Source organism: Bemisia tabaci, chromosome 3, assembly GCF_918797505.1.
Source record: "Bemisia tabaci chromosome 3, PGI_BMITA_v3".
Classification (NCBI taxonomy): Eukaryota; Metazoa; Arthropoda; class Insecta; order Hemiptera; family Aleyrodidae; genus Bemisia; species Bemisia tabaci.
The window spans coordinates 25,307,913-25,327,913 of NC_092795.1; the positions used below are offsets into that span (position 1 = coordinate 25,307,913).

General features: G+C 41.2%; 1 protein-coding gene across 2 annotated transcripts in view; it reads left to right on the forward strand.

The window, feature by feature from the left end:
* LOC109031144 (platelet-activating factor acetylhydrolase) overlaps positions 1-20,001 on the forward strand; it is a 51,971-nt gene that overhangs the window by 13,353 nt on the left and 18,617 nt on the right. For both annotated transcript variants that reach the window (XM_019042494.2, XM_019042493.2), the window contains exons 2-3: positions 4,734-4,837; positions 13,177-13,291. In XM_019042494.2, the coding sequence (XP_018898039.2) occupies positions 4,763-4,837; positions 13,177-13,291 (190 nt within the window). In that variant the 5' untranslated portion in view covers positions 4,734-4,762. The remainder of the gene's footprint in view (positions 1-4,733; positions 4,838-13,176; positions 13,292-20,001) is intronic.

The following is a 20,001-nucleotide window of genomic DNA, read 5'->3' on the forward strand; positions in this document are numbered from 1 at the left end:
CAAGCTCAAACGACGTGGTCGAAGTGGAGTGCGACATTTCGCATCGATTAGGTCAAAAATCTCGACAGATTTTGAATTTTTAGCAAAAAAAAAGGACGATAGCCCCTGCGCGTGAGCCTAAAGAATCATTCTAAACCCAAAAATCAACAAAATTCAGAGATATGAAAGCAGAATAGTGATTGGAAAAAAACCTCGCATTCCATTCAGCCATCGATTTCTGTATCGAATGCGAGGTTTTTTTCCAAACACTATTCTGCTTTCATTTCTCTGAATTTTGTTGATTTTTGGGTGTAGAATGATTTTTTAGGCTCATGCGCAGGGGCTGTTTTCCTTTTTTCCTAAAAATTCAAAATCGGCCGAGATTTTTGACCTAATCGATGCGATATATCGCATACCAGTTCGATCACGTCACTTGAGCTCGACGAATCACCTTAAACGGGCATTCTGCTCCATAAGTGAAGATGAGACGTTTTTCCCTCCATGTGGTTTTTCCGAAAGTGCCCCTCTGTACAAAGCAATACCAAGGGCAAATGAGGCCCCTAGTTCCAAACCCGGCAATCTCCGTTGCCCTGTCTAAAAATTGTGCAATCATATTAATTTTTTGTGAGGAATAATCAAAACGTCCAGCTATCTTTAAAATTTTCCAAATTTTATCGCTTTATTACAGAAAATTCACGAGAAAACCTAAACATGTAGGTTTGCCCGTTCTTTCGCTTTTAAAATTATAATGATCGCACTTTTTTTAGATAGGGCAGTGGAGATTGCCGGTTTTGAAACCAGGGGCCTCAAATTTCCTTTCCGTAGCAATTTACTTCAGCACGTAAAAGGAACTAGGGTAGCCGGAAGGGTCCCCTCCTCCCAGAAGAAAATGCCTCGCCTCTTTTCAGCAAATGTAAGAGATTTTCCAACATGAGTGATTGACATTTCCTTCTTATTCGAAAATTTGATCCATCAGTTTTTTGGTAAACACGGCTCAGAATTGCACCTGTAACACCTCAAATTTCACAATTTTCTCAAGGAAAGTTTCCCGATCCGGGTCTTTCTGAACCCCTCTGGATACGGCGTCTCTCTTTCCCCTTTTCTCCTATAAAAACTTCCTAGGTCCGCCCGAGGTAGAACCCAAAATGGACGCATACATGCTAAAAAAATACTATGTGCATAGGGTTTGCATGTACATAGTTTGCTTTTAGCATAAATACTTCCAAATAGCCTTTCACGCTCAGATTCTCTACGAGTAAAAACTTCATTCAATACTCTCTCCTTAACACTTTAGGAGGGATGCAGGTCACTGAAAAAAAAATCTTGGTGTATTTACTAAGAAAAGGGTAAAATTACCAAGAATTCAGGGTTCTATTTGATCCCAGTTTTTTCTTGGTAAAATTACCATTTTTGGAATTGGTAATTATACCGAGAAATCTCGGTAAAATTATTGAACTTTCTCGGTAATTTTACTGGACCTTGGTAAAAACGCCAATATTTTTTATCGACTATGGTAGAATTACCGAGATAAATGGCAAAGTTACTGGGAATTGATTACCAATAAAAGTGGTATTCTTACCTGAAAAAACAGTAAAAATACCAGGTTTTAGGTAAGTTTACCAGTCTGGCTTGGTAAAATTACTAATAGTTGGTAAAAAAAAGTGAGATGGTAAAGGTACCAACTGACTTTGGTAAAACGCCAAGAATTTTTTTTCAGTGTAGGAGGGATGCAGGCAATGCCCGACCTCGTGATCCTTGGATCGTGGCAAACCCACGGCAAATCTTGAGGATTCAGGCAATTTAAACAAATGATCATTCCTTTTATATTTCCCCTTTTGGGGGAGGGGGGGGGGAGGGTCGGTACTTCGAAAAAGGGGGACGTATCGACGTGTCGCACACTTGACCTCCGCTTGCTCCGGAAGAAGCAAGCTCGTCGGTGTTTGAATCTGTGCTGAACCCAGGAGCTTTTTTGAGGTTTTGGCAACTATGCTGGGAAAAGTTCCGATCCGAGAGCACGAGCGGATTGCGGCGTCATAATGCAGTGCCGGGCCGGCCGGCGAGCTCAATTATGACGCCTCGCTCTGCTGCGCCACGTTGGTCGAATCAGGCAACCAGCTCTGAGCTCTGGTGCATTTGGAGGAAAAATATCTTGCGGGACGCCGCCGCGCCGCGCCGCACAGTGTAGCGAGTCAGCGAAAGCTGTCGAACAAAATGAGGAAAGTTTAATAGCCTACATCTTCGTTAATACGCACACTGAAAAAAAAAATCTCGGTGTATTTACTTAGATAAGAGTAAAATTACTAAGAATTCAGGGTTCTATTTGATCCCAATTTTTTCTTGGTAAAATTGCCATTTATGGAATTGGTAATTTTACCGAGAAATCTCGGTAACATTGTTGAACTTTCTCGGTAATTTTACTGGACCTTTGTAAAAACAAAAATATTTCTTATCGACTGTGGTAGAATTACCGAGATAAAATGGCCAAGTTACCCGGAATTGATTACCAATAAAAGTTGTATTCTTACCTGAAAAAACAGTAAAAATACCGGGTTTTTAGGTAAGCTTACTAGTCTGTCTTGGCAAAATTACCAATAATTGCTAAAAATAGTTAGATGGTAAAGGTACCAACGGACCATGGTAAAAACGCCGAGAATTTTGTTTCAGTGCAATTTAGAGCATGAATAAATAGCGCCATTGGATTGCTCGCAAAATTCCCACTAGAACCCACCCCTTAAAATTACTATGTGACAAAATGAATATCAAAATTTGTAGCTGTTATCAAAAAAATTTTATCCGACCTCTGTCTTTGATTTGCTCCACTGAGCGCCGCCGGCTGCACTGATGATTGTCCGTAAGCTGAGAAGCCTGTGTTCGGGGATGCCTCTGAAATACTGAGGATGATTACGAGCAACAAATTTGGCCATTTCATTCACAAATCGGACCCTATTTTAAATGCAGGCTCCCAAAGTATAACTTTGGGTAAAAATCGGATTCAGAAAAAAAAATTATCAATATGAGAAAAGGGGACGAAATTTCTCTTTCCTGAGAGTATAGTAATTAATTTCTAATTTTGTCATTTTTCGGTGATACAAGAGACAGCATCTTTAATTAGTCGAGTTAAGAGAGGATGAGGAACTAAACACGCAATTTGGCCTGGAGCTTAGCTCAGAGAGAAATGATGACGAGGACTTGAGATGAATGGGAGAAACCCTCGGTGCAGCTATCGGCATGTAACACATATTAGTGCCTACAAGACTGCGCGAATACTTCAAGCATTGCATTAAACAGAGTGCGGTCATTGCGGTCAGCGTAAAACGGATAGCGCCTACAAGACAACGTGAATACTTCACGCATTGCGTCAAATACAGTGCGTTCAGCAGCGGTCGGCGTGAAACTCACAGCGCCTACAAGACTGTCGGAATACTTCACGCATTGCGCCAAACACGGTGCGGTCAGCGCGGCGCGGCGGCGGAAGTTAAAATCATTAATCCACATTTATGATTGTTCTTTCATAATTTTTTCATTTATTTCTTATGAATGGAAGGCCTTGTCCACACAGAGTTAGGTTTACGAAACTTAACTTCCGCACTAAGTTCCATGAACTTTTGCTAGTAGTGTTGACAGGGCTTTCGCAAAAAATGTGTCCAACACGAGTAAACGCGTCTTATGCGCCCCTCCCCCATTGGCACGTTCATTTGATGGTTTTTATTGATGTTTCAAAACTAATGAGAAGGGGGCGGCAAAATACAGGCGACCCATGGGTGGCAAGTAGTAACCTACTTGCCACCGGCCCTGTGCATGTGTGAGGAATTTGCGATTTGACAATTAATTCTTATGTAAAAGTTCGCGGGAAACACGATGGTGCCACTGGTTTTCTCTGAAATCATCTCCCAAGATCAAAAAAAGTTCTCAAGTTTAGGCCAAAATGGAGGGGATATCCCACGCTATCCTGAGAGCCCACCTCTAGATCAAGACAAACTCTCCATGCAAAGATAGAGAGCAAATATATTGACAGGGCTACCACTTTATTTGGGGACTCTAAAACTGAAAACTTGGCATCCCTGCTAATGTATTTGCACCCTATCTTTGCATGGAGAGTTTGTGTTTATATGGAGGTGGACTCTCAGGGTAGGGTTGGATATCCCCTCCATTTTGGCCTCAACTTGAGAGCTTTTCTTGAGCTTGGGTGTTGATTTCAGAGAAAACCAGTGTGATTCTCGCGAACTTTTACAAAAGAATCAATGGTCAAATCGCAAATTCCTCACACATGCAACATCTCCATTGATCAACTTTGTCTTAAACTTAAAATCTCATGGAGGACTAAAGTATCAAAGCAAAATTGATTCGTATTGCAATGATCTCTGTCCGAGTGACAGTTACTTTCCTCCAGAACATGACCGAAAGGAATTTTACCGCCCAAAGTCGAATGAAAAGCTATGTGGACTAACAGCAGGAGGGGGATACGTCATTTATTTTCGGAGAACTACTTTTTGGGTTGAGTATTTGCCCAAGTGCTACTGCATAAATTTTCATAATTGTATACCTAAATTTGTAAGCGAAATTTGGAATTTGTTCGGAAGAAAGGTGAGGTGACCCTTTGACCTAATTATTTTATCTTTTGATTGTTTCTTTCTTGCTTGTACTCGATGAAGAAAAAACTGGTAACCTCATAAAATCTTGTCAATTTCGTCGGTTCAATCGGTCAAATTTCTCATGTCAATTACGCTCATTTTGATTTTGCTTTTTTTGTCCAGGTCCCTACGCTCCAGGATGTGTCGACATCATGACAGAATACTCAAAAGAGGGTTGTTTCGTTAGATTTTACTATCCAACCAACATCCCCATAGGTGATATAAAGGTAAAGATTCATAAAAATTATCCATGTTGTAAGATTTAATTTAATACCCGACAGAAGCCAGAACATATGTGATAAAATAGTGTATTTTCGTGGGAAAATACACTAGAAATCAAAGCAACGAAGACATGTTTCCTTATACTCGTAAAAATTGGACGCAGAGCTCGCTAGACTCATGATAATTCATTAATTCATTAATTTGTGAAAATGATCTCGTGAACCACGTAACGCTCCCAAAATACAACTAAGGGTCCAGTTACACGATCAAATTGAGCCATCAAATTGGGCCTCTCATTGGTCGCATCCTCACCTCAGGTCTTTTTTCACCAATCAGAGCTTCAGTTTGATGGCTCAATTTGATCGTGTAACTGAACCTTAAGTGGAAAGAGGCCTCATCGACACAGTAAGAAACATCGATCATCTTTTTTAAGGGGGAAAGAATGAGAATTATTCTCTGAGAAATCCTGAACCGAAGGAATACTCTGAATCAGAGTGATTGCAGCTCAATATTCCGCCTTTATTCTAGGAGAGAGGCAATTAGCGTGACTTTCTTTTACGTTCGAGTAGTAGTAATTAAGTGCACGATGTATTTTGTCTCCTTTGGGAAGCCTCAATCGATAGCCTGCCGAGGGATATGATTGATGTATAACGTTTTTTGTAACCCTATCATCAGTATTGTTACGGTAATTTATCTAACCTCCGATTGATTAACTTCCACGAAACGTTTGATAGTAAATGTTGCCAGGTTGACTTATTTGACGGGACAATCACGGACGATTTAAAGGCCAACTTTTTTATCAAGTAAACTTAAAACTGTCCATAGAGTGGATAACGTCAGACGTGATCTCAATTCCTTGCCTAGGCTCTTTCCTTGTACTCCTCAAATGAAGCATCGAGAGGCAAAAGCTGAAATCTCCATTCCCCCGTTGAAAAATTCAGTGGTTTTGTTTGTTTTTTAAGGAGTGACCAATATAAATTCTTGGGTAAAATACTGTCCTAATTTTTTCGCGAATACGTAGGAGTTTTTGAGAAAATACATATACCCAATCAGAGGCTCGCTGACTCTCTTCGCAATGGAACCAAATAATGGGCCAGTAGCGCTGGTCACATGCAGAATCGTGTTGCGATGTTTAATTTTTATATAGATCAGCTAAAAATAACAAGATCTGTCCAAGCAGCAACTCTTCGCGTTCAGTATGAGCCGAGATATTGCCCTTTGAAAAGTCGGGTTTTAGACCTCAACCACCGCGGTAGTGACACCCTTGCTTGGTTTCTTCCACCTTCCTTTCATCCCCTGGTAAAAATTGGCCGTAGAATCTGTGTTCCAAGATACCATAGACCTAAAGCCGGCTGTTGGATTTTCAATAGCTCCTATAGCCGGCTGCACAATTTCTTATAGCCTTTTATACCCGATGGCGATTAAGCAACAGCCAGGCGATAAAGTGTATGCTAAATGTTACTAATAATGGATGCTAGGACTTAGTGAGTTTTTGGGCTACCACTCTATTTTTGGGCCGTAGTATCTTGATTTACTCGTATTTTGCGCGGAAAGTTCCTTACTTTTGAAGGATGCCTGCCATTCCTAATATGTTGGAGCGCCTTCAATTTCGTATGATACTGTGCAATACCTCTGGTGTGAAATAGTTGCTTCAAGCGCCGTGGCACGCTACGGCGCGGTGGGCGGGCAGCCAGCGCGAAAAGAGAGTTGCTGTTTGGACAGAAGATATGATTGATGCTCCGCAGCCCGTGACAAGATATACAATAATGAAACAATTTAAAAAGCGGGCAACAAGTCTAATTTGCACGAATAAAACCAAAACGCTTCGGCTGAGAACTCAGCTTTCCTCAGATTTTCATAACAACATTCTCGCTTTGAAAGGTGTAGCCAAGCATTGTGTTAGATTTTTACAATTTTTCTTTTCACCACCCTATCCAACTGAGGAAGACTGGGTTTTCAGCCGAAACGTTTTGGTTTTACTCGTGAAAATCAGCCTTGTTACCTGCTTTTTAAATTGTTTCATTATTAATTGGATAGATATTATTTTTAGCTAATCTACAAGAATCAAGCATTCGTATCTTCGGTGTCAGGAATTTCCCGGATGATGTTTCTTGAACCAGTTCTTCGTAGGTTTTTGGTCCCCTGTTTTCAATTTTGTCCGTCCCATTATCTGATTTTTTGGTTCAGCGGAGGAGGTGACGGTTAGAACTTCCGAATAGCTCTTCGTCTTGACAGATAGGTAAGAATCAAGCATTGAAACACGATTATGTGACCAGCGCAACTGACCCATGCCGATTGTTCAAACAAATTCATGAAATGAAGATTGCAGCTTTTGATTCAAATACTCGGCGCTTCACATAATCTTCGCTACCCGTTTCTGTGCGACCGGGTTTTTGCTCCGCATCCTCGCCAAAGAAAGAGTCTTCCCACATCTTCCCTCATTATGTTCCGTTACGAACGGTTCCCGAATCCTGCCCGTGAAAAGCTCAGTCATCGGCCATCAGCATCTACCCGCTCGTCAAGTCGCAGTCGGATTTTTAGGTCGTCGTCGAGGATTTAAGAGCGGTCGAAATCTGAGTTTGCTGTGTAGAGGAGGCTGAGGTGGCGCAGCGCACAATGGAGCTCTGGAGCTTGTCAATGGGATATACGTCGGACTGAGTGTGGAAGTTTTAATAGGTCAGATTTTTTTCGATACTAAACGTAGGAGTTTGAAAGTGGCTCCAGTGGTTTTTTCGCAAAACTTTCACTCAGAATCCCACTTCAGAGGCGGATCCAGCAATTTGGCAACACCGGATTTCCTCCATTTAAACCTATGTTAAATAATCGATTCTTGTCAGAGCACCTGGCCCCTACAAGAATCGATACATTTTCATAGGTTTTAATGGGGAAATACAATGTTGCCAATTTGCTGGATCTGCCAATGTCCCGCTTACGTGACAAAGTGAACTTAGCTTGGAAGGGTATCGATGAGGGTTGTCTTTTGGGCTTTCCTGAATTTTTTCAGCCGCACGATTTTTTGCTCTATGGCCTCTATTTTTGAGGTCTTCTTTTACAAAATATATCATGATTTGGTGATATTTGGTCTGTTTCTGGGTCTAATTTTGACGTAAACATGGATCCAAAGACTAATTTTAACGAAAACTGCGAGTTTTGCGGGACTGCAATCGAATGCGGAAAATTCCTCTCTTTTTTGCCAAAATTGGGTTCCAGCGGACCGATCATTGAAATTGATAGACACAGCTATAGACAATGAAGACATAGGAAAAATGGAGCGATCCTATTGGTTGGAAAGGGTAGTTGTCATAGACTAACAATAAGGGGAAAATGATGGACTAACTATAGGGTCTCCCGCGGGTCGCCAATAGTTAGTCTACTACTGACCTCCTTTGCCCATTGCAACCATCTACTTCCACCGATAGGATCGGTTTATTTTCAGTGTGTCGTCTTAGTCTATCGCTTTGTCTGTCAATTTCAATAATCGGCCCGCAGACCCATGTTTAAGTCAGTATTATCTCATCGTCAGAAGCGAAACCGAAAATGACCCAATCATTATGCATACTGTAAACCTTCAATGAGCAAAAATCGTGGAGTTGGGAAAATTCACCTAGGGTGGATCTAAAAACGGCCTTTATCGATATACCTTTCCTTTGCAGTTACCGTAAAAAATTTCATACCAAAGGCTGTAGTTCCACTGTGCGACGTTCGCATGATTTACCGTCAGTCAGCTCTCGAAGTCATGTTTACCAACTTGCGGTCTGCAGGTGGGTCAAGTGAGATGGGGAGAGATAGAAGGGACGTGCTTCGAATCTGGCTCCCGCTCATTCTGCGGTGTGTGGACAGCTGCCGTAATACTTGGGCGGTTATCACAGTGTCGGTAATTTATTTTCAGAGTTTAGCCTATGGAGAGTTATTTGTCTATCAATTTCAATAATCAGCCCGCAGACCCATGTTTAAGTCAGTATTATCTCATCGTCAGAGACGAAACCGAAAATGGCGTTTTGATGGTTGAGTCTCACGGATTAGAAAAGAATAACGAAATTTATTGGGTCCATTGCAAACCTCAAATTGGAAAGTCTAGAACTCAGTTTTTCATAAGAAAATGCAGGGGTTACCAAAGCCCTATACGCCCCCTGGTCACTACGCTACGTGGCCTAACCTTCAGGGGACGCCTCGCGCTCTCGTTATTTTAATTTAAATCAGTCAATCAATCTAAATCAGTTCTGCGATCTATAAACCCCTCTATACCTCCTTAAATCGTCTCCTGAAGTAACTTAAGTCTATCTGGGTTGTTAGATCTATCGATCGTGAGTGAGGGTGATCAATACAGAACTCTCCCAATTAATCTTGGATGCCATAAAACTGCGGAGAGAGTGATAGAATCAGCTGTCCGCCAGTCAAGAACGACTATTCAGGAATGTTTTGTCATAAAACCGAACGTTGAAGGATACGTTATGCCGCCTCTCTCTATTAAACCCGTCTTTTTTGCGGATCGTTTAAGTCTCCGCTTCTTTAACGTAGTTTTCACGTGAGCCCTAGATGCCCCACAGTCATACGGACAAGAGAGTTCATGAGAAAAAAAGGATATATCCGCCCCTTTGCGTCTGCGGAGTGACGGAGTGTGTCAGTCTTTTTCTCAGCCTCCTCAATCACTCAACCGATTATCGTTTCAGACAGTAAATTAATGATCTGTGAAGTAATCAATTTATTTACTGATACTAAAAAAAAAAAATTGTCACTAAAAAACTTAATATTGAAATAGTTCTTTCAAGTTTCAAGTTTATTTGTAATAACGAAAAGGAATATGAGAAGGAAATCAACTAAATAAATTTCGGAAAAAACATATGAATATAGAAACAACAAAGAATTCAGTACACTGCAGGTATGTTTTCTATCAGCTAATGTAAGAGTCAGAGAAGATTTCCCAGGACGGAGATATTTTCGTGCATAGCTTATGACGGGGAATTCATACTATCTGAGTTGTTTCAATATCTTCGGTTGTGTTGCTCACGTAGCCCTTAAAGCACCACTAAAAATAAGACAAGCGGAAACGAATACAATTTGTAATTAGGAAAGGATGTGCATTTATGACGGCGCAGAGATACAACTATTCGTGCTTGATGGACGTCCGTGTTGCATCTGCGAAATTGCAGGCGCGATGGCTCGAGGCGTGAACTCGCAATGTTCCGCTCTATGCTACACGGCTACCCATGAAAATGAGGTGCAACTCAGATTTGAGAGAAGAGTCCAAAAATGAGGCACAATTACGCCCCTCCTATCTTCGGCTGTGTTGCTCACGTAGCTATTGAAGCATTACTACAAATAAGACAAACGGATACAACAGCAATATGGACATAAGGCAAGGGATTGAATGCGATTGATGAAGGCGTAGAGATACAACTATTCGCGCTTGATGGATGTCCGTGTCGCATCTGCAAAATTGAAGGCGCGATGATGCGAGGTGTAAACTCGCAACGTTTCGCTGTATGCTGCATTGCTGTCAATGAAGTGTTTCTCAGATTTTGGAGAAAAGTCAATATAAAAGGAGCAAAAAGAGAGTAGTGGTTTTTCTCCTATTAGTTAAAATAAAACTTTCCTTTCATAGTAAATGCATTTTAGCTCTACACACATTGGTACTTTATGCATGTAGTTTAGGATTAATGACCTAGTATGGGTTTTGATCCCATATGCAACCAAACTATCTGCGTGACAAAACGATTTACTAACTGAGACAAGTTGTAAGCCACTTGCTAATTGCCTGGAACATGTATATTGTAAATAAGGTTTCTTGTTCCGCAATTTTAGTAAAGATTTAGAAAATATTTTAGTGCGTTCAGCAGTGCACTACTTGTAAATTCAGTCCATACAAGTCAATAAGACGGAAATATTATGTTTACAAAACCGATTAGTGCATCTGGCGAATAGCTTCATCATGACATGGAGGTAGTTGTTAATATCAGAGGCAGGCAATGCAACGCTAATCAAAGTTAATTTTATTCGAGTCTGTAAACTCGCGGAAGATTCGGCGTTTAATCTCGTGGCATTGACCTCACAACTGCGTTGACCTGCGCCCGTCGGCAAAGAAAGGTTATCAACAATGATACAAGTGAGCACTTGCTTGCACTTTCTGTCGATAAAAAATAACTTTTTTCTGTCGCTCAGCGGATGCACAACATTACACATTGAGAAAAGAAGGTTCGTTCATACGGTATCTGTTCATTTAGCCACGGCTCGTGGCGCCACGCAACAAAAATTGTTGCGTTTAGCCACAAGTTATAGGTGCTGTGTGGCTAAATGAAACATTCAAAATGAGTGTGGCTAAATGCAACAAATTTTGTTGCGTGGCGCCACGCAACAAAAAATGTTGCATTTAGCCACAGAAGTTATGTGTGATCTGAGTTATCTGTGGCTCATTGCACCGCAGCCAACAGGGCTACGGTGCAATGAGCCACAGATCTTGGCGCCACGCTCGGATCTCGGCTAAAATTCGGACACAGCGCCACAGAGTGTGGCGCCACACCCCTGCAAAATCCTCAAATTTCCCTTATGTTTAAAACCGCTTAAGTGCTGGTGCAACCTGCCACAAAGTTCTGCTTACAGTTGACTTTCCGCTCATCTTTGACTTTCGTAAAAAACTGCCCAACCAACTTTGATAAACTTTCGAGCGTGGCACCACGCACCAGCGCATGAAAAAATCCGGGCCCAGCGCCACAGGGCCTAATCCACCTGAGGTTAGGTTAGGTTAGGTTAGGTTATGTTAGGTTAGGTTAGGTTAAGTTAGGTTAGGTTAGGTTAGGTTAGGTTAGGTTGGGTTAGGTTATGTTAGGTTATGTTAGGTTAGGTTAGGTTAAGTTAGGTTAGGTTAGGTTAGGTTAGGTTGGGTTAGGTCAGGTCCGATGCGACGCGACGTGGGCCTCGCTAACAATATGTTGAATTGTGGCTGTCTAAATTTACCTAATCTAATATGCTTCGCCTAGAAGATTACCCTTAGTATTCATGAGTCAACTCAAATCTATCTCACTAATCTGTGGCTAAATGCAACAATTTTTGTTGCGTGGCGCCACGCAACAAAATTTGTTGCATTTAGCCACACTCATTTTGAATGTTTCATTTAGCCACACAGCACCTATGACTTGTGGCTAAACGCAACAATTTTTGTTGCGTGGCGCCACGAGCCGTGGCTAAATGAAATGTAATCGTTCATACGCGAGGTAAGTGAGTGAAACGAGGGTACACTGAAAAAAAAAATCTCGGTGTATTTACTAAGAAAAGGGTAAAATTACCAAGAATTTAGGGTTCTATTTGGACTGCATTTTGCAATTTGGAACTATAAATTCTGGCCCGGTTTAAAAACAACGTATGTGCCATTAGTTTCCTTATGCACATAAGTGTTTTTTAAGATGAGCAAGAATTTATAGTTCCAAATTGCAAAATGCAGTCCATTTGATCCCAGTTTTTTCTTGGTAAAATTACCATTTACGGAATTGGTAATTTTACAGAGAAATCTCGGTAAGATTATTGACTTTCTCGGTAATTTTACTGGACCCCGCTAAAAACGCCAATATTTTTTTATTGACTGTGGTAGAATTACCGAGATAAAATGGCAAAGTTACCGGGAATTGATTACCAATAAAAGTAGTATTCTTACCTGGAAAAAACAGTAAAAATACCGGTTTTTAGGTAAGCTTACCAGTCTGTCTTGGTAAAATTACCAATAAATGGTAAAAAAAGTGAGATGGTAAAGGTACCAACGGACCTTCGTAAAAACGCCGAGAATTTTTTTTCAGTGTATGCTCCTTCGATACAGACCACCCAAAAAATCGTGAACGCTCGGTTGCGTTAGTTTCTTCTCAATCATTACGGGAAATTTGCGCATTAGGGAAAGAGGACCAAAGAGAATTGAATATTGCAGAGCTGTAACTCGCCTCGTGGAAAAGAGGACCTATGAGAATCGATTTTCCAGACTCGGAATCCTGCTTCTGTTTCAAATTTCTCGCAAAGGCTGAGACGAAACGAATGCGTCTAACAATAAGCGCTCTGTCGTCTTTAAGTGTTATAATAGGGAAAAAGTAAGCATTATGTTACACGGTGAATTGCGATGTATCGATTGTTATGCCATTTAAACTCATGGTGAAGAATCGATTATTAAGGTGTTCGCTGCGAATACCCTGTTTATCGATCCTTTTCCATAGGTTTAAATGGCCGATCAGTCGATATATCGCAAAGCACGCCACGCCACTGATGTTACACTGTTAATAAAATCCGATTCAGTGGGTGTGCGCCCTTTTCTCCGTGCCTTTGTTAATTTTACACGTATTTTTAATATAAAATGGCTGTCCTGTTCCAGAAAGAACAATCAAGATGGGTCCGATGGATGCCACATCCCAACTATGAGGAAGGTTTCGCGTCTGTAGTTAGTCTATGGCTCTCAGTGCTCAAATGGGCCATCTGGTTCTTTTCCGGTGAGTTTTCATTCCTCTTCTTTTATTCAAAACTCTATATAGGTAGCTCGAAAAGTTATTCCAGGAAACAAATGGCGTAATCATTTATAACCAGTCCTTATCTTCGAGATAAGTTTAATTTACATAATCTTATCCATAACCATCAGTTTCTTACATGTCATCGAACTGATGTAACGTCTGATTCTGTTTCAGCAGTTGATCGTAGCAGTAACCTCGCGTACTTCGCGATCAGGCATTTTCTGCACGCCTGCACGCAGTTAAAAATCTCCATATTTTTGGTTATTTTGGGTTAATTTTCCTTCGCTTGGATCCAACAAAACTATTTAGTTGCGATGAACTGAATTTTTTGTTAAATCAATCAAAATCTTAGGTTCCTCCAAAACATCATAGTTTCCTGCTGACTTAATGTTCTCGAGTTTTCCACTTTTCTGTTCATCGGTTGATACTTGCGAGCAGTACTTAACGCCACGGAGAAAGCTTTCCCAGCGCCCCTTCAGGACGTTCTGTTAAAAACTTCCTCATCGGATGATATATTTTGGCGTTGCGTAAGAAACAAACGGAATTTCCGTGGTTGCAGTGGGATTCGTAGTTGTCATGATAAGAATCCCTTACGTTGATGTCACACGATCAAATCGAGCCGTCAAACCTTCAAGGCCTGGTGTTGTGATTGGCTTATGCGATGACTTGGACCAATCACAGCACCTTGATTATATTGATGGCACGGTTTGATTAGCTATAGGGACAACGGGAATGCCGGTTGTCTCAAAAGCTATCCGATGAGGAAAATATTATAGGATGTCCTGTAGAGGACACGACACTGGAGAATGCACCACACCACAATATAAGTAAATGGAGAATTTGCACACAAAAATTTTATTGCTTCATCTGAAAGTGCTGTATGAGTGAGTTCGCGGTATTTTTCATAATTTTTTTCTGACATGGGAAATTGGAGAAAAATTGATTTTAAAGTGAGAGAATGTGCCGCCTTATGACGTCATCTGGCGGCATTTTCCACTTAAACACATGTATTTTGGCGGATTAGGTTATTCATGTCTTCTCCAATAATTGTTCAATTTAGAACCCAATGATATCCTCGTAATCAGTTTGTCTAGTAGTCTCATTTTAAAAATGAAATTTACAAATTTTCAGACATCTGCAAATTCTCCATCATCAATTACGTGCTCCGCGTTCTGTCTTAGCTATCATCACCTAGTTTCTGCAGGGTTTTTCAACTTGAATTTGTGGTTACTTTAATCAAAAGATTCGTCCAGTTTAAAGAAATGAACCAAGAACTTGTGCTCTACTTTATTTATTGTCACAACATTTTGGTTACTTTCCCATACTGAGCGGGAAGCCGGAGCCAAAAATATTCAGCACCATGTTAAACATTTTAAAATATCATGGTAAATTCATGAAACCAAGTTTTGCTCCTCTCTATGCAACTCATATTCAATTCGATACGATGAGAAACGTTTGCAACTTTAACTGACTCATAACCCAGCCTAGATGGACCTATTATCGTCGTTCCTCTGACGTAAGGGCGTATCTCGATTTTCGAATGAGCCCCAGAAAGCCTGCATTTATACATAAAACAGGGCTCACGTGGGAATCGAGATACGCCCTTACGTCAGAGAGACGACGTCATGTTCCGCGGCCGTAATTACGGCGATAAAACGGAGTCTCGACAGTAGTGGCGAGCCGTGCTTTGCGATGTATCGATTGATCTGCGATTTAAACCTATGGAAAAGGATCGATAAACAGGGTGTTCGCAACGAACACCCTAATAATCGATTCTTTACCATTGCTACAAATGGGGAAGTATCGATAATTGATCGTACACGCCTGGCCACTGCTCGACAGTAGGGGCCATTATCATGGTAACAATTAAAAACAGATCAAGGTAGATTACTGCGGGCTCCTTTTAGTGAGAGTGTGTGCGATGTTTATCGAGTGTGACGTCAGTAAATACTGATGAACCGCGAGAGGTAGACAGAGGAACGATCATGAGAGTCCTAGGAAGCGTGGAGGATAATCGGATCATAGTTATGGCTTTAAAGATACGCACAATTAATGTCATGAGTCGTCGTTTCGCGTGTTTGAAAATGCATTTTATCGTGAGCTGTTTCGGAGATTTTCCTTAAAATTGCGCGGTGTCCGAATGCGAAAACAGGAAAAATTGACAGTGGCCATGTATTCGTCAAAGGATAATAACAGGGTTTCCGTCGCACAGTGGAGGTGAGATATGAAGACTTAAAAATGTGAGCATCTGCATGGAGGTAGGGGCAAGGCATGGCCGGATTTACGTACTTGCCGCCCATAGGCCGCCTGTATTTTGCCGCCCCCTTCTCATTCATTTTGGAACATCAATAAAATCCATCAAGTGAACGCGCCGGAGGGAGAAGGGTGCATAAGACGCGTTCTTTCGTGTTGGACACATTTTTTGCGTAAGCCCTGTCAACACTACTAGCAAAAGTTCACGGAACTTCGCGCGGAAGTTCAGTTCCGTAAACCTACCTCTGTGGGAACAAGGCCTCTCATTTGTAAGAAATAACTAAAAAATTAAGAAAGAACAAACATAAATGTGGTTTAATAATTTTAACTTTCGCCGCCGTGCCGCGCTGACCACACTGTGTTTGGCGCAATGCGTGAAGTATTCATGTAGTCTTGTAGGCACTGTGCGTTTCACGCCACGCCGACCGCTGTCGACCGCACTGTGTTTGACGCAATGCGTGAAGTATTCATGCAGTCTTGTAGGCGCTAATATGTGTTACATGCCGACCGCCGCGTCGAGGGCCTCTCCTTTTCATCTCAAGTCCACGTCGTCATTTCTCTTTGCGCCGCGCCGCTCCAGGCCAAAGTACGTGTTTGGTTTCTCTCTTAACTCAACTAATTAAAGGTGCGCAGTCTTTAGTATTACCGAAGTACGACAAAATTAGAAATTAATGAACACTCAGGAAACGAGAGATTTTGTCACCTTTTCTTGTTTGTAATTTTTTTCTGAATCCGATTTTTTTGTACCTGCATTTAAAGAAATTGCGAAATTTGCCGCCCCCTAATTTTGCCGCCATGTGGCCACCCCCTTAATCCGGCCCTAGGATGAAGCAGTAAAGCCTCGCATTACTCACGGTATAGGCTTCGAGAAGTAGATTCTAAAAGAGGAAAGGAAATTAACCAAGGCAACGTCATTTGAACCCTAAACGTTTAGCTATATCATCATTGAAAACGCTAACAATTTGAAATTTAACTCGTTTGATAACAATGATAGACGCGACATCGCAATTTTTTGCTCATTATGAAATCTCTTCTATCCCATCACACCGCCCATCAAACGATACAGGTCGAGGGGCAATCAGAAATCAATAAAAACAAATTTCAGATCTCCTAACATTTTCCCCTTTTTTTCTGTTTCTATCTTCGAGATATCTCATTCAGGCAGTGAGTTTGTTCTTGCTGTAACCATTAGGTATCATAATTCTTGTATAAATTTTAAATTAGTTTAATTTGTGTATCTTTAAACCGATGCTTACCGATGATTCTATATCAGTCAAATCAAACGTTTAATTTGTGTGTTCGCATATTTAGACCGAGTTCATCAGAAGGGAACCAACCCACATCGAGTTGAAACTGAGAAAAAGGGGTTTGAAGTTTTATTCCTGCATAAGTGCATAAGGCTCAATGTAGAAAATAAACTTTAACCCCTCTTTTAACACACTAATTTTTGTTTTTCGACTTTTAAATTTTGACAGGAGAAAATATACGCTAGTGGAACTCAAAAAAATTCTTAACTCAATTTGCTCGTATTGAAGATTGGTTCTTTTCTGATAAATTTGGTCCATTTTCACCTTTAATGCAGGTTTTGCAAAATATATTTTTCGAGGAAAGAACAGTTTGAATGTGCTTTGAGGCAGGGAATCGATCCGTATTTTCAAAGATTTAACGCGGAGCCTGTAAATTAACAAAACTTGTTCGATATGATATTTCGATGCTTGGTCACTCCCGCTGGAGACTCACCCTAATAATTCACGTGCGAAATCTTAATGGGCTAACAACTCAGCGTCTATTCTACCGTGATAGCGAAGAGAGCCGTAAGTGCAAAAATGAATTTTTGAGAAATCGGGCTCAGAAGCTTCTGAAGTTCTGACAAGAACATTTTATTGAGAGAAGCCTCCGTTCTTTGTCAAATTGCCACTAATCGTCCGGCAGACTCCTAGAAATCATTAGGGGGATTAAAACTCGACCGATTTGATTTTAAAGTACATAAAAAAGGTAAAATTCAGTTTCGTGTTAGGTTATTGTTAGGCAAGACAGCCGTAATTGCTATCTTCTGCATGCTTTCGTGGTTGCGTTTTGGACGCACAACAAACACATTTTCAGGTTAGAAATTGGCAGAAGGGGGCGGCACTTTACTGGAAAGCCTGTTTTCATTGGCTCTCATGCACGTACGGCTGTCCTGAAAAAAATTATGTCATTTTTTGTGCACTTACGGCTTTTTTATACGTCTCGTTTTATTAAATTAGGATGAATTTTGCTGTTTTAGTTGTCTCAGTAATTTCATCTAAAAGAGTCTAGACGAATTTTGAAGAAAACTCGATTTCGAAAATTTTGCACTTACGGCTCTCTTCGCTATCACGGCCGCGGCAGTATCAGTTTATCGGACTTGATTCAAGTCTCCCGGCATGTGGGCATGTTACACAGCGCATGGTCGGTGCTTTTGCGGCGAAGTCACTTTCTACCGCTCACCCATGGGTAGATCTTTGACCTAGACGGCCCCCTCGCTTCCTGCTCCTGGTCCGCCGCGGAACTTCCCGTTCCCGAATGCGTGCCCTCGCCGGCCGTCAGGATACCTTTACAACTTTCTCCGTGTCGGACACCCTGCCCGACTGCCCAACTGGATCAATTACCTCCAGGTCGCAGTGCTGTGATTTTACAATCTTATTCGAGATTTAAAAATACGCTCTGTGACATTGTAACAGTGACTGCACTGTCCAACAGCACTTTTTGAAAATTCCTAAATGGACTGATTTAGTGACTACGTCATTCAATATAGTATCAAACTCTTGGTTCAAACCAAAACAAATTAACTTATAACCTCATGCACGAATTTTTCATAAGTTATTTGTGTTAATTTATCAGAATTTAGTCATTGGCTGGTCATTAATCTATAGAAGACTCATTTAACACGAGAAATTTTGATTGCAAGAAACTTTTGGACGCATTTTACCACCATGGCGCAAAGGGCGCGAATCATAAACGAGGTTCTGTGTTTGTTTACATTTGGACGTATTTCTGTCAAACGGAACTATGTGCATTCTGACGTGAGCCCTGCTACGCATATATTCTTTTGGATCTCAGGGCTCATGTCTTAATGCACATAGTTCCGTTTGACAGAAATACGTCCATTTGAACCAAGGGTTATATCAAATGACGCAGCCAATAAATCAGTCTATTGATTGCTGCAAAGATTTAAGAAAGGAGAGCATTTTGACGTTGAAATTGCAAAAATGCGTAACTCATCCCTTGAGTCTTAAAATCTTCGCTCTCATTTTATTTTATCGAAGGAAACGTCCCAATAATTTTGCTCGAAATACTCCCTGAAAAAAAAAAAACTCCGGCCGTGGGAGCCGAAATTACGGGCTATATAGACATACCGTCCGTGCCGGGCTCAAAGGCCGAAAATTCCGGCTGCTGGAGGCGTAGCTTTAATTGCTCCGGGTTCAGAGGCCGAAGCTACGGCTTTAGCAGCCGGAATTTTCGGCCTTTGAGCCCGGAACGGACGGTGTGTCTATATAGCCCGTAATTGCGGCTCCCACGGCCGGAGTTTTTTTTCAGTGCTCACTACATTGGGTAAAAACACACAATGATGCAGGTAATTTGAGTAAATTTTCTGGCGGTAGAAGTAAATAAATCTAGTTTCCTATCGTTTCGTATCATGTGCTTGTACCGTTCGTCATTTTTCTTTTCTTTTTTCTTTTTTTTTTCATTCTAAAAGCCCCATGAAAACCAAAATGGCCGAACTAATACAGAACGGATCCTCCATCGTTCCCATTCTCACTATCGAGTTACCCTGAATTCCTTTACGTTTCTTTTACAATATTTTATTCGACTATCGCGCGCATTTCGAAGCTACGACTGCACTGCCGTGCTAAGAAAGAACGCCGTATGAACATTCGAGAGTTGCCAAATTTCCTACAGTAAAATATTTATTTTTGAGAAAAATTATGAATATTTCTCCTTGAAATTTTCAGGAGTTTTAGATCAAATTGCGAACTAAATTATCTGAAAAATTGGTAGAAAAATATTAAAAAAAAATGTCTGATAATTAGAGATTTGCCAGGAGAAATTTGGCAACGCCTGAAGGCTCATACGACGTTCTTCCTTAGCACGGCAGTGCACCCAAATGCCTGACAGCCACCACAGTTCGGTCTGCATTGGCAACGCTGGAAGCGGAATGCAAATAAAAGTTGCGTGTGGCTGCTCTTCCTTATTCTTTCAGTGCAGGGTTATACAACTGCAATAACCAGGCTTTTTACAACGCACCAAAATACTCCAGTCGTAGGCCATAGGCGGCAGAAACGGAACGCGGCGTCTTGTGCATGTGCCGTGCACATTTCGTCGCTCCTCTGACGTAAGGTTGTATCTCTGCACCAACATGAGCCCCAAAAAGCACAGAGTCATACAGACAGCAGGGCTCACGTGGATATTGAGGAACG